Below are 15,041 nucleotides of genomic sequence, written 5' to 3'. Positions count from 1 at the left end.
CTGTGCAGCCTTGTTATCTGGCTTCACAGCAGAGAGCAGCAATTGAAAACATACCCTGGTGAAAGATTTATAGCCATTGTTTGTATGCAGCTGCAAAGGGTCTACTTGAAGCCAATGGAAAACACGTCCCAGATATTAAGAGGTTAACTTCCCTTTGCTTTCTGCCTCAGAAAAAAAAAAAGATGTAGCATTAGAGAATGAAACAGTTTAATGTAGTAGGAGGATCTCAGTTGGAGAACCGCCTCACCAGTAAATGAGATATCTGATCTCAGGGAATAAGACAATCAGACTCTCTGTGAACTCCAATGAATGCTTCAATAACTGAATTACCTGTGGATATTGCAGCCACACAAGGCAGTATATATTAATCCTCTCAGAGGCACTTTTTTTAAAATTCTCATTGATATGACTAGCTGATTTTTTCTACTCTTTTCTGGTTGGTGTGTAAAGACAGAAAATCCAGAGCAGCAAAGGATGCTGTGTGGGAAATGAGTACGGCAACAGGAGAAGATGCAAACTTGTGTCACAAGGCAATCCACATTGTCAAAGATCTTTGCAAGAAGCAAGTGGCTGACTTGGAACAGAGAACTTGCACTGAGTTTCTTTTGCTGTTGCCTTCGGATCAAAAGCTGCATATAACTGAGCCAGGTAAAAGAAAAACAATTGCTTATTTATATTGCCTGTGTGTTTAATAATGCAGTCTCAGGTAGGATTACCTAGAGCTAGAACAGTGATGTATTCAGCCAACAACCAGGGGTACTATAACCTAATACAAACAGAACTATTAGTATAGAATGACTGAATAGAAAGAAGTCAGTTAGCTAGTTCAGAAATTGCACTAGTATATTAAAATTTCATTTGAAGTGTTAGGAGGTGCTAGGAGGGCACTGGGTTAATTTGCACTGGGTAAGGAAACATTCATCCATGATGCATTGCTGAATTCTTACAGGCTAGAAGGATTTCAGGACCATGGATAGCAGTGAAGGCTGATTTACCTGCTAGGGGTACACAGTGTAATGTAGGACTTTTCTGAGACTGGAGGCACAGCAGGGAATTCTACAGCAAGTACAGGTCAAGTTTTAAACAAACCCTGCTGTGGAGTTTAGAGTCCAGTGACATTTTAACATGCTGACTGCAACACTCATTGACATCCATCTCACACATCACACATATTGCATGTTCTGCAGCAATACTAAATTTCAAAATGTTGTTCTGCTATAATAATGTTAAATAAGAGAAAATGAAAAAAAAATTGCATATATTGCTTTAGAATGAAAATAAACAAATAACTAATAATGAATATAGAATATATATATTTATACATAGATATACAAATATATATATATATATATATATATATATATATATATATATATATATTTACTCTGCATGTGCATATATAAATGTACTACTGTGTGTATATGTGTATATATATATATATATATATATATATATACTCTGTATATACACATCATATACTGTGAGTGTGTATATATATTATATATATATATATATATTTGTATATCTACGTGTAAATATATACACAGTACATTTATTTATACACATATAGTATATATACATACAGTATAATATGTATATATATATATATATATATATATATATATACATACATATATATATAATACATTTTTAGTTCAATTGGATGGGTAACAATTCATGTCACTCCTATGCAGACTGTTCAATGCAGTGTCAACAGGCTTGTAAAACTAAGAGCAAAGAGGATTGTGCAGTAACCTGCAGCAACCAGTTCTTCATTTTTAGAGATGCCTGATTCTGATTGGTTGATGCAGGCCAATGTACATTTCACTGAATTTTTATTATCCATGTTTCTTGAATTGTGTACATCATAAATTGTCTTTGCACTGCACTATTGAATAAGTCTTTTCCAGTTTTTGCACTGTAACTTAAGTTCTTAAGTCACCAAAGTGCGCTATGCAAACTTTTCAAACTTAAAGAAAAAAATACTCATATTCCTGAAATATCATCCCTTAGACCCACTCACACAGTTATATGAATTTCAAGATATTACCAGTCTTTAACATTATTGCATTCTCCCATGAAGCAGTAACACGTTTTTATACATAACATTAAAATTCTGTACCATATGCATTTCCAACCATCAGTAAGGGATAAGTGCCAGAGAAAGGAATGAAAATGGCTAAACCATATTTATGTAACCTATTTATATTATCTAAGCTATTATTATCACTGTCATTAGTTCAATTCAGTCAGGCTGTAGAATTTATTAGTCACATCTAGGATTACTTTGACATTTTATCTCATTTTTCAAGTGCCATCATGTTTTGTTTATTTATATCACTTTTTTTTTTGTATTCCCCTTTTTTGAATACCATGCCAATGTGTTTGCTGATAAGCTGATTATTATAACCTATCACATGGTGCAGAAAATATCACACCCTACAGAGCACAATGTGTTTTAATTACGATGTGAGTAAATGATGGTCCTGTAGCTGGAGGAGGAAGCTTATCTCTCTTTAATGAAGCTGGAAGGATTAACACATTGCTCAGATTTCCAAGCCCCTTATTCTTCTGTCTCTCCTTTTCCAGCTGATTGCTTAATTTTGTTACGTATAGGTCATTCAGTTATTGCCTAGCAAGTGTGCTGTGTGCAAAATCAAGCCCCCTTGTTTAACAGAAGTGTTATTATTCATAAGATGGGCATGCTCTCTTCAGTAGCATTAGGCATCAGCAAATAATCGATGCATCTTCAATTGGTAGTCACTAGTCATAGTAGTCACTAGTTTGTTTAGCTATGATCATTCCTTCCCTAACTGGGAACTGGGCATGCACATCATTTTTTATATCCATCCACATATGCCACCAAACACATGGATTGAATTTTAACATCTGCTTTCTGGAAAATGTAGATTGTGTGTCAGGGCGAATGAGATCATCAAAATTGTAATGGTATCTCTGCCTGACTGTGGTCTGTAATGCTTGTACAAGTTTTGAAGTTCTGCCCAGGGAAAATGTTGAAAATGTGCTTATTGCCATGTGGGAGCTATAGACACTGGAGGGCTTATTCAATAAGGCAGGGGGGAAATGAATAAATTGTAGTAACCATAGTAACCAATTAGTCTTCCCTTTTTCACTGATGTGACAGTGGTATTTGCATTCTGATTGGTTGCTATAGGTAACTGTGAATTGTACAATATTATCACTGCTCTACTGAATACGCTAAGCACAGTACCATGTAGACATTTTATTAACTGAAGATATCAGTAGACATACAACATAGCTTTCAACATTTTTATTCTATGCACTGTAGATACAACTGATACAGTTATACATGAACATGACTGGCAGCAAGTCCCATTTATTTGCAAAGGCTTTTATCTTACACTACTGCCTTACAATATTGAATTTGCAGAAAAGAGAAGTTACCTAATAAATGGTATTGTGTAATGTTAATTGAAGTGCAATGGAGGCTATTATATCATGGTCTGAACTTTTACAATACTGTTTTAAAAGGATTCCATATATTTTGAATGACATCCAGCACATATATAGAATACCGTGATTACTGGATTAATCCGTGTAGCTCATTGCATATAAAGTAAATGTGTGCATTGAAGAGGCCAATCAGAATTCCTCTAATTCACTTATAGATGTTTTCTCAAGATGAAATCTCAGGAAGAACTTTGAAGTATTTGCCAAGACAGTGTGAAAAACTCAAGCTAATTGATAAAAAGTAACACACATCTTATCCAATCAGATTCCAGATGTTATTTTATTAAAGCAGACTTTTTGGGCAACATTTGTTTTTCCTGTGCAGTGGGGCTGTGCTTGAGCTAGGGGAGAGAACAGTGGAGATATACTCACCTGACCCGCCAATCCTCTTTACACAAGACTGGTCCCTTTGGAACAGCCCACCACTGGACCGTGGAGGAGAAAAGTTTTCCGGAGGATCAGCAGGGTCAGGTGGATATGAGCTTTGTGCTCATCCCTAGAAAAAACAAGCAGCTGATCCATGCAGTAGGGGCACAGCCCCAATGCATGGTGAAAAAGCATTTTTGACCAGAGTTCTGCTTTAAGATATTAATCAGCCCTTGTGTTTTTATACCCAGGGAATGTAAAGTCTCAGCTTGGGAAAAAAATTAGGTACAGGTGTTTGGGGTTTACAAACGGATTCATTCTCTCCAAATCTTCATATGCATATATTGAAGTGAAATAAAAATGTGTATTCTACTGAAAAATGCACTGAATATTATTGATTCATAAATCTAGTCACTGGTTTCTACTTTGTAGATAAGGCCAACATGATTAGGATACAAACCAAGAAAAGTAGGATAAATCTACCAAATATTTGTAGTTTTCGGCAAATGTTTGAAGAGTACAACCACTTAAAAGAGAAGTATGGAACTAATAAAAAACAAAAATACATACCCCCTAGGTGGACGCAGCATTGAACAATGCTGCATCTGTCCCCCACCACCTATAAGAGTGAGAACTGAGTAATTTAAGACCAATAATTGCTCACTTCTTGATCTATAGTGAGCTGAGAGCCTGTGACTGTCAGTCACCTGCTCTCTGCTGTCTCCTGCAGAGCTCACTAGAGTGCCAGGCTGCAGAGAGGATGGAAGCAACTAGCTTAGGCTCTTAGTGTCTCTGGGTGGATCCCAACATTAAACCAGGACCTCTAAAGACTCTGGACTGGCTGAGTGATGTCTGTACAGAAATAAGCAAACTCCTGGGACCCACAGTAGAAGTAGGGCCAAAAGAGCTTTAGCCCTGCTTCTCCTTTAATAGTTTCTGTTTAATATTAAAACAGGTGTACAGTATTGGAATGAAGAATTATTGAGGGAGATTTACTGTTGGAGTATCCAAGTCTTATACTGTAAGATCCATAGGCTGCTATCAGACTCTACCTATAGATTTATCACCTCAATACCTCCTTTTTGTAAAAAAAAATGGTAGAGAGGTGGCACTCCATTTAAAAACAGTCCTGTTTTATTTGCCCATAACACCATGCATATCACTACATCTGCTTGTTGGTTATTGGTGGTTATTGTCATGGCCAATCATAGCAATCACAAATGCAAACACTGTAAGTGTTTTCATTTGAGACTCCACTCTCTTCTCTCACAATAGAGAAAGGGGGGGGGGGTTATGAATGAAAATATAATAATATATTTTTATGTCTGTACCTGCCCCCCATCATTAAAAGCTATGATATGTTGAGGAATTGTTAAAACCCACAGGAGAAGATTTACTAAAACTGGTGCACTCAGAATCTGGTGCAGCTCTGCATGGTAGCCAATCAGCTTCTAACTTCAGCTTGTTCAGTTAAGCTTCAGCAATAAAACCTGGAAGCTGATTGGTTTCTGTACAGAGTTGCACCAGGTTTTGCACTCTCCACTTTTTGTAAATAATCCCCGCAACATCTAATGTATCTTTAATGATCATTCACACATATGGCTGTTAAGGTCATAAGGACCTTGATTTCAGAAAACCTTTCAAAGGAAGGGGTACTGTTAAATTAGGTTATGTTAGGTTATGTTCTTTTTTTTATGTAAGCTCAGGTGACAGTTCTTTTTCTTATACAGTAATTCTTGCATGAAACTCTTTAAAACATGACTAAAAAATATATATGGTTAATTGTACATTTTTTAAGAGGGCTACATTGAACCAACGTATTTAAATGCAAACATAACTGCAACTCGTTGACGTTTGCCAAGATGTTTTCTGTAACCAGTGGCACTCAACTCATGGGTTTTTCTGAGCCTTGGTGGATCACTTTCAGATGATGGTAGAGCAGCAGGTGCCAGGCATTCAGGCGGTGCTTCCTGAAAGTCTGCTTTTGGGGGCTTTGTTGTTTAAATGTCAAGGGGAATTATGTATTGAAATTATTGAAATACTGTGTCATATCCATAAGTCCAGTGATCAGCTTGCAGTTGTGGTGCTTATTGATAATGGACATGTTTGGCAAGTGGTGCCACCCATCAAAGTCTGCAAGCTGAGTTATTATGGCAGTGGCCATGATGCTTTGCTTGTGTACAGTCCTTTTCAACTGTAATAGCAGAATTTGAATGGGTGGGGGGGGGGGGGGTGAAACCATGTCTCCACCACCTCTTTTAACTGATCCTGCCTGCTGGTGTGAAAGGAGCCTAAGAGTCCACAAAAATTATCTGTGGACTGGGCAAATTGGTCAAAACATTCCAACTGCCCTCCCTGGAGCTAATATATGAGGAGTGTGCTAAAAAAAAATGTGCTGCCCATTGCAAACAATTAGTACTCAACTGTAACTGTGCAGAATTTCAATAAAAAAAAAAAATTACAGTACACTTTTCATACAAACGTTCTGTTGCTGAGCATGCACAAAATGCTACAGAGACATTCATTCTGAATTAAAATGCCTAACCACATACAGTAGGTTTTGTTTTAGCTATAGGTTAGGGGTTCTATTTACAAGTAACTTTAAACAGATTATTTCCCATATCTTTATATAAACTGCTTATCTGTGATCTGACCATTGACATTGTGGGTAATTATCTGACGCAGACTATTGTGCAGGATGGGTCAGGAACATAGATAAGGGGATGGGTTAGGAGGGTTCAAACCCCCCAGAGCATCCTACAAAAAATCAACTGCATGGTGTCCCTGCAGTGCTGCTTGTTGCTAGCGCGACGTGTGGCCGGCAGCAGAGCAGGGACACCATGCAGTTGATTTCTGGACTGACCCCAGTGCCAGGCAGAGTAGCGTGATGTGATGGGTGTTAATTGTCATAGTAAGGCATGTGTGCACTGCTGGGCTGGAATTCAGAAACATGCATTCACTCACTGCTGTCTCTCTCTACACACCACCGGACCGGCACCGTCCACAGTGTGGTGTGTGCTCTCAGGCAATTGGGCCATGGGCTGAGGGAGGAAGCTGTCGGCTGAGTCTGCACTGTGACACTCACTGCCTTCTCACCCCCGTCCAAAGTAGCAGCAGCACTGAGCAAAGCGGGAGCATCTGTCCCACCCACCATTGCTCTATTGCCATTGGCTCTCGCTCCTCCTTGCAGTTCAGTTCTGGTTGCCAAGAAGATCAACCACCTCCACCACTAGGTAGCAGCAGCACTAACCAGAGGGGGAGTGGCCAGTGTCTGCCACACCGACCACTTTATTGCTATTGGATGCAGTTCCTCTTTCCGCCTTTGATTTGGGGGAGGAGATTTGCCTAAGTCCTCCACCAGTGCAGAACGTGGATGAAGTGCTGGCTGCTGCTCTCCTCTGAGTCCTCTCCAGTCAGTCCAGACTCCAGGTGTGTGTGTCCATCGTGTTCTCCTCAGGGCCAGGTTAGATTACCACTGCTGTGTGCTGCTGGTCAATTTCATTCAGGGACTAAGAGATTGTGTGGAAAGAAACTGGCAAAGTTGGTGGTTGAGGCTGGGCTGAGTCTTCCACTACTGTTACATTAGGTAAAAAGAAAACAATTGGCGCACACACCTAGTGCATTATCCAAGGTTTATTGTAAAGAGTCAAAAATAATGAAAATACTCACAAACCAGCCTCTGATGTAGATGTATAATGGATGAAAAGTGGGAGCCTTGCTGGTGATGCCTTTGAGGCTGGTCATTAGCTCTGAGGAAAGGGATTCGTCCCCGAAACATGTCAGCCATTTGACCGCACTGACAGTGAGTACACCTTGCCTGCCGTTGTGGCCATCATCATTTTTCTATGCTTTTTAGATACATGCTTCGTTTGTGAGTATGTTTTTATTATTCTTTCACTCTTACAATAAACCTTGGATAATGCACTAGGTGTGTGCGCCACCTGTTTTCTCTCTATCCAGTGGCTGATTTCCCCGTCTGAAGAGGGCTGCACCCCTGAAGCATTTCCTTTGGTTTTCGCTGTCCTGATACCCTTGGTTTCCCTTTTGGCTGTGCCTATCCTGAGGCGCTGGAGAGTACATACGATACTGTTATATTAGGCCCTGGGCCTGTTCATATCCAGCAATTTGGGATCGTGGACAGAATCGCTGTGATTCTGCCTGTGATTTCTAATTGCACTGCAATGCTGGCAAAACGCAGCACACATGACATGTTTGTGTTCCATTCATTTTTAGTAGCATCAAAATTTGGTGTGATTTTGTTGAGATTATTAAGCGATTTATCACACAACAAACATTCCGTGTTTTGAGGTGCCACTAAAATTGAATTGAACACAAACGCGTCACGTGCAGTGCGATTCGGAACCGTGGGCAGAATCCCGGTAATTCCGCACAGCAAAGAATCCCAAATCGCTAGATGTGAACAGGACCTTAATGACAGTGACTGAAGCTGGGCTGAGTCTTCCAGTTCTGTTGCATTAGGTCCTGGGCCAGTTCACATCTAGCGATTTGGGATCACTGTGATTCTGCCTGCGATTCCAAATCGTACTGCAATGCTGGCAAAACGCAGCACACATGAAGTGTTTGTGTTCCATTCATTTTTAGTGGCACCAAAATATAGTGTGGTTTTGTTGTGATTGTTAAGCAATTTAACGCACAACACTCCAAAACCACATTGCGTTTGTGGTGCCACTAAAAATGAATGGAACATGTAACGTGTGTTGCATTTTGCCAGCATTGCATTGCGATTTGGAATTGTGGGCAGAATCACAGCGATTCCACCCACAATCCCACATCACTAGATGTGAACAGGACCTTCATGAAAGGCTGGGATGAGTTCTCCATTGCTGTTCTGATACTGTTGCATTTTAATGTGAACCTAGGCTAATGGTACCTCCACGCCTCTACATTAAGCAGCAGCATGTTTTTCTTTGCAGGTGCAGGAAGGTGTGTGATTACACACAATACAAAAACATTCTGTGATTACTTGAAATGTTTTTTTTACCCACACTGCAAAGGTTAACTGCTCATTTTTGTCTAGAGGATTGCAGAGCAGAGATATACTTACCTAATCCTCCAATCCTTCCAGGCCCAGCACAAGACCAGTCCCTGCCACTCCTGCCTCCTGCAGTCTAGTGGACCGTTCCTGATGTCATCACACCCATAGACCAGTTCTGGACATGAGCATGGCAGGATCTGTCCACCGCCGGACATGGCAAAGCGCCATTTTCCAGAGGATCAAAAGAGTTGATGAGAATAAGCTCTGTGTTCACCCCTGGAAAAAGCAAGCAGTTAATCCATGACGCAGTGCGGATATTTAATTTTCAAGAGGACATGAGAAAATAGAATTAAGTATGTGATTGCTTATTGTGGGCAGCCCATTTCATTTTCCTTTTTCCAATCTTTATTAATTTGGTGCAATTTATGTTATTTAAAAACTCTTACTTGGTACCTGCTGCTGAACCCCCCCCCAGAATAAAAAATGATCTACGGCCCTGGGATGGGTAGCTATTAAAACTGAAATATGGGTCTTGTTTATTGGACAACACATGACTTCATTCACACACAAGCAGTTTTCCTCTGCATGTAGAACTATGTTGCAAAAAGAGGCAAACAAAGTTTTTATATTCTTACCTTTGTTTTTATGTATTTTTCTACTAACGGCTTTTCCGCCTGCCCGTTTTTCAGATGGACCCGATCAGAACCTCCTTTTTCCTCTATGGACCCGCAGTCATCCGATCCGCCAAAAAGGGATGGATGGGGATCCAATTCCCCTTCCGTCCGTCGGATCGGATCAGATGAAAATGGACAGACAGTCCGTTTTCATCTGACTGCCCATTGAGGAGAGCGAGCAGCTCTGTGTCTGCTCTGCAGCAGCAAAAGGGATACAGATCTGTCATCTGCTTGCTTAGCAGGGATTAGCGGAGAGATCCCCCGCTGAGCCAGCGGATCTGCTAAATGGGTCCGTCCTGTGTGAAAGAGCCCTTAAGTGTATTGACTTTTTGGCCTCATGCACACTGTACATTTTTAATGCTGCTGTTAGGGGCATCTTTTTTTATGCCTTTAAATACCCTTGCATGTTAACCTATGCATCCATACACACATAGGCATTTAGAGGCATTTAGAGGCGTTTAGAGGCAGCGGACTTTAGAGGCAGCAAAAAATCCACCACCAGCATGTCCAGGAGCCACTGCATTTTGGCAGAAAAAATGCTTGCCACATGTAAATGCAGGCAAAAGTGCGGTAATGCTAGGTGCGTACTGTGCTTCGGCATTAATTTATTTTAGAGGCCAGAATGAGTTATTATTCTAACCCATGAAATTAATTACAATTAAAATACAATTAAAGTAGACATGTTGCACATAGAAACATGATGTTGTTACCTGTATCAACGCCAACATGCATTAACATTACACTTGCTTTAGTATGGGGCACATAAAAGTGTTAATAGACTTGAAAAACCTTAATACAAAAAGATTTGAAAGAAATGGTTAATGTGTTACTAAACCCAGGAGCCTGCATTCACTATATCTGGTCTTTCACAGTACACACAACATGGAAATGCAATTATTTTAGTAAATATAAACTGCTAAATACCTTTTCTCATCAGCAGTTACAGTAGAGCAGTCTTGTGACTTCAGCAGAGCACTGGTTAAAGCTTGTAGGAGGAGTTTTCTTTCTGCTCTAGGAGGATGTGAAACCCCCTGAACCTCTGTCTGGACAGTGCTGATTGGCCCTGTGCTGATCACATGCACTCTCCCAAGGAAAAAAAAACTCTCTAGCAATACACACCAAACTGAGAATGTGCATGTGATTTTGGATTCAGTCTGTATCAGATGGTCATTTCAACAAGAGGAGGAGCAGAGAAGGAAGGATCAAACAGCCTTTTTACACATTGCAGAGGATTAACAGGTTTCACAGTTAACAAGCATGCTTTACTGCATATACAGTTGTGGGTTTAGTAACACTTTAAGTTTGTTGATTAAAATATTAAACATGTTATACTTACCTTATACTTATAATAAACATGTTTTATGGTTTTGCACAAAAAAAAAAGTGTATATAAACCCTTAATCTATTGTTCATTATTTTTGGCAACATGCTTCATTGTGTTAAGTTTTCTTCACCAATTTTTGTGAATCTGTTGCAAAATTTCCCCCCTGATAACCTGGGTAGTAATAGCACTTCCTGTTGTTGATTGAAGAGGGTTATTTACTAAAAAATGGAGAGTGCAAAATCTGGTGCAACTCTGCATAGAGACCAATCAGCTTCCAGGTTATATTAAGAAAGATTAAATGAACAAGTTGAGGTTAGAAGCTGATTGGCTACCATGCACAGCTGCACCAGATTCTGAGTGCACCAGTTTTAGTAAATCTACCTCCTAAGCCACTTCCTTACAATTAGCAGCGGCGCTCATAGCCTGTTGTTTGCATTCTTTCAGTTGGCTGTCTGATAGACTTGATAGGTAGGCAAACAGTCAGCTAAAGAGTGTACAAAGCAGGCTGACAACACTGCTGCTAAATGAGAGGTAGTGGTCTAGCCTTGTCATCCCATAGCAGGAGGTACTGTTTCTGACAGGATATCCAAGTAAGAAACATTGCAACAGATTCCCCAAAGCAATTTGCTTAGCAAAAAACTGCATATAGTGAGACACAGGGATTGATTTACTAAAGCAAATAGGCTGTGTTCTTTGCAAGAAAAGTTGCACTTTGCAAGGGAATTTTCCCCCAAACTTGGTGAATTCTGTAGAGTTTCACTTTGAAAAGAATACTCAATCATGTCCAGGGAAAATAAAAAGCAGCATTTTTGATTGCATATAAATGGATAGTGGAAATAAGCAGACCTTCCTTTCATGTACTAAGCTCTACAGAACAATGAATTGTCTATGCTCCTTTAGTAAATCAACTTCATTATTATTATTATTATTATACAGTATTTATAAAGCGCCAATAGTTCGCTCAGCGCTGTACATTACAAAGGGGGACAGAACATGTGACAGTACAATACCAATACAATGCAAAACATGAGGGGATCGAGGGCCCTGCTCTTTCGAGCTTACAATCTAATAATGTCAAATGCAATGAAAAATAGATTTTGGGTTTAATATAAGTATGTAATGAGTGAATGAGAACTATCTGCAGGATCTACCTGCATTGAGTTTGCATGTTCTTCCTGTGCATGCGTGGGTTTCCTCCTGGTACCCTAGTTTCCTCCCACACTCCAAAGACATGCTCATAGGTTAATTGGCTCCTGTCTAAATTGTCCCTAGTTTGTGTAATTATCAATGTGAGTTAGGGACCTTAGATTGTAAGTACCTGATGTGAATTTACAATATATACGTATATGTAAAGCACTGCACAAGTTGTCAGCACTATATAAGTACCTCAAATAAAATATACAAAAAATAAAATAAACATAACAGAATAATCCACTGAGTGCATCATAATGAGATGAACTAAAAAGGTTGTGAATTGTTCGTCAGTTATCTCTGTGGTTTTGAATAAAACATTTAAAGTTAACCAGCCAGATATTTGATTTTGCCAATGTTGCAAAAGTGTAGACACCCTGAATGTCTGAGAAAAAATGAAGGGAACAGAACAGCGCAAGAGCATGCTGATTGCAAATGGTTAATAAAGAGGCTATGGGGTTGATTTACTAAAACTGGAGAGTGCAAAATCTGGTGCAGCTGTGCATGAAAGCCAATCAGCTTCTTACTTCAGTAGAGATTCTCACTTTGGCTTAGAGGGGGGAGTTAAAGCTTAGCTCCATGTCAGGCAGAGGACAAAACCCTGTATTTATTGTGCATCTGGAATCCAAAGACTCCCTAGATTGCAGAATTGGAACAGATGACTGTAAAAGGTGCTTGTGTGTACAGCTCTAATTTTACGGTTTGCAGATGTTGGTTTGGACAAACAGATGTTTCTGGTAGGTTCGTATAGCATGGCTAAATCTTAACTTGTTCTATAGTTTTAATTTGAAGCTGTACAGGTGTGTCTATTATATCTATACCCATGTATACTCTAGTATAGTGTGGATATTGCAGAATGCCCTTTTCATTTACTATGCTGTTATTCCACATGACAGCATCAGAAAAGTCAACTTTCATTAAATGCGAGGATTCTTGTTCCAATATCCTTTCTCTTTAACCTATGTCAATTGTATCTACTGGTGTGCTTTTCTTCATTTGTTCTCTTTTTCTGCTTTTGAACTAAAGGATATTACAGTAGATAGAGAATTTTAAAAGGACAATGAAGTCCTTTACTGCAAACATTGTCTTACTTGCTGTTGTGCTTTCTTTAGACCTGTAAAATGGAAAGATAAAGTTTAAAATTGTTTAAGCAGAACATACCAGGTAGATCCTGAAACAAGGCTTTCCTTCAGTGCTCCTTACTTACTTTAGATGTTTTTTTATCATATGTTTTCTTATATGTAACTACATTAACAAATACAATATTCAAAATAGAAAGCCTTATTCACCTAAGTGTAGCTAATTTAGTAGTTCCAGTGTTTACTGTAATACAATTGTGATTCATTTCAATTTTAATATGCTATCAGTGGCTATAGAACTTTAATTGCATTCTTAATAAAACATTGATTTTAAGCTAGTTTCTTGAGTTCCTCTGCATATTTGCCACCCACTGGGGTGGAATTTACTTGTATTCTCTATTTGAGAATTGTGACCTGTGCCTTTTTTAAATGTTCCTCTGATTATATTTAGTTGGTGCCTAGATGTAAAATAAAAGCTTGTTTTTGAAAATGATCATCTAGGAAAGGCCCACATTGAGTGGAATAATTCTTCAATGGGTCACATGTTGTCCACTAAGGGCCATACTTCATTTTGGAGTTAAAAATAAAGCTGGTACCAGAAGCAATACAATATTTTATCCAAGAAACTATGTCCTGAAGAGTTTTACCATAAAATTGAGTAAGGAAGTCAAGCCCTCATCTACAGTATTGCATAATAGTTGGAGTTTTATTAAAATTAAAAGCCTTAAAGTGGCTCAAGGCCACATGGAAGCAGTGCGAGGGTCCTGTGTCCCAAAAAAAACTGTTTGGCATTGGTGGTCTAAAAGGAGCCAATCTCAATTCTACACAGAGAACATGAAGTCCAATAATAAAACCAAGTCATCCAATAGTTAGAAATACAGTTCACCAGGGGCGGACTGACCATTTGGAAACTCGGGCACTGCCCTAGGGCCCGGGGTCAGTAGGGGGCCCCATAAGATGCCCCTGGTACCTTTTTCATAGGTTTTTTTGAGTTTGGGCAAGGACACAGGGGCCCCATGATCCCCTATTGCCCGGGGGCCCCAGGAGTTGTCAGTCCGCCCCTGCTGTTCACTGCACTGCTATGCCACCATTTCTTTTTAGATTGGCATTATCACAGTCTGTTGTGCCTACCCATTATATCTGTCGCTTAAATTTCAACTGATATTTGAAGAAATACTGTTTTACGGAACCTCACAATACGTTTTCTGTAAATAATAAGAGAACGGCTGGAATCATATATTGTCAGATGCACTGGGTATACTGAAATTGTAAAATATAAGTGCTTGCAAAGAGTAAATACTTTCTGCCTTCAGATAATGGGATTTGGACTTCCACTACATGGGGAATCTGTTGATAGTAGTTACTTGCTTCATGTCAGTGCCTTTGTACTTTTATGTGGTAGATCAAGGATATGCTGTATTTCTGAACACACTGGAATTGTCACCTGAACAACATTTCAACATTTATTAAATTTGCTAGTCTCGGGTCACTGTGGGCCATTACCCTGTTTTGGAGTATTCCACTTTCAATTCCAGCAGGTGCAGTAAATTGTCTAGGTATGAAATACATGGCATGAGGTGTAGATTCTCAATTCTGAAAAGTTAGGAACTCCATAAATAACATACGTTTGAATAACATATTTTGTATTTAAACTAAGCATTCTTTCTGAATACACTGCAATACAGGTCTGGAAAAGACAAGGACATCCACACTTGGCCAGGGATTTTATTTACTGTGGTTATTTAAGGTAAAACTATAATATGGTGCTGTAAAAGTAATGTTGCAGATTGCTAACAGCTTCTGATATCACTAAGTGTATTTACAAATGCACCCAGCTCCTACATCTACCACTGGAGTCCTGTAAAATAAAAATTACATCTTAGATATAGGGGAATTATCACAAACCTTTCATTGCCAAC

At 39.2% G+C, this 15,041-nt stretch overlaps 1 protein-coding gene across 1 annotated transcript in view; it reads left to right on the top strand.

Moving 5' to 3' along the window:
• Window positions 1-289: 289 nt before the first annotated feature.
• Window positions 290-15,041, top strand: part of SYT6 (synaptotagmin 6) — a 602,681-nt gene continuing 587,929 nt past the window's right edge. Inside the window, exon 1 of the mRNA XM_089681083.1 lies at window positions 290-648. Coding sequence (XP_089537209.1) covers window positions 489-648 — 160 coding nt within the window. The 5' untranslated portion in view covers window positions 290-488. The remainder of the gene's footprint in view (window positions 649-15,041) is intronic.

This window comes from Staurois parvus, unplaced genomic scaffold, assembly GCF_062004578.1.
Source record: "Staurois parvus isolate SC_StPar_1 unplaced genomic scaffold, SC_StPar_1.0 ptg000258l, whole genome shotgun sequence".
NCBI classification, from domain to species: Eukaryota; Metazoa; Chordata; class Amphibia; order Anura; family Ranidae; genus Staurois; species Staurois parvus.
This window is presented reverse-complemented; position numbering and strand designations above follow the sequence as displayed.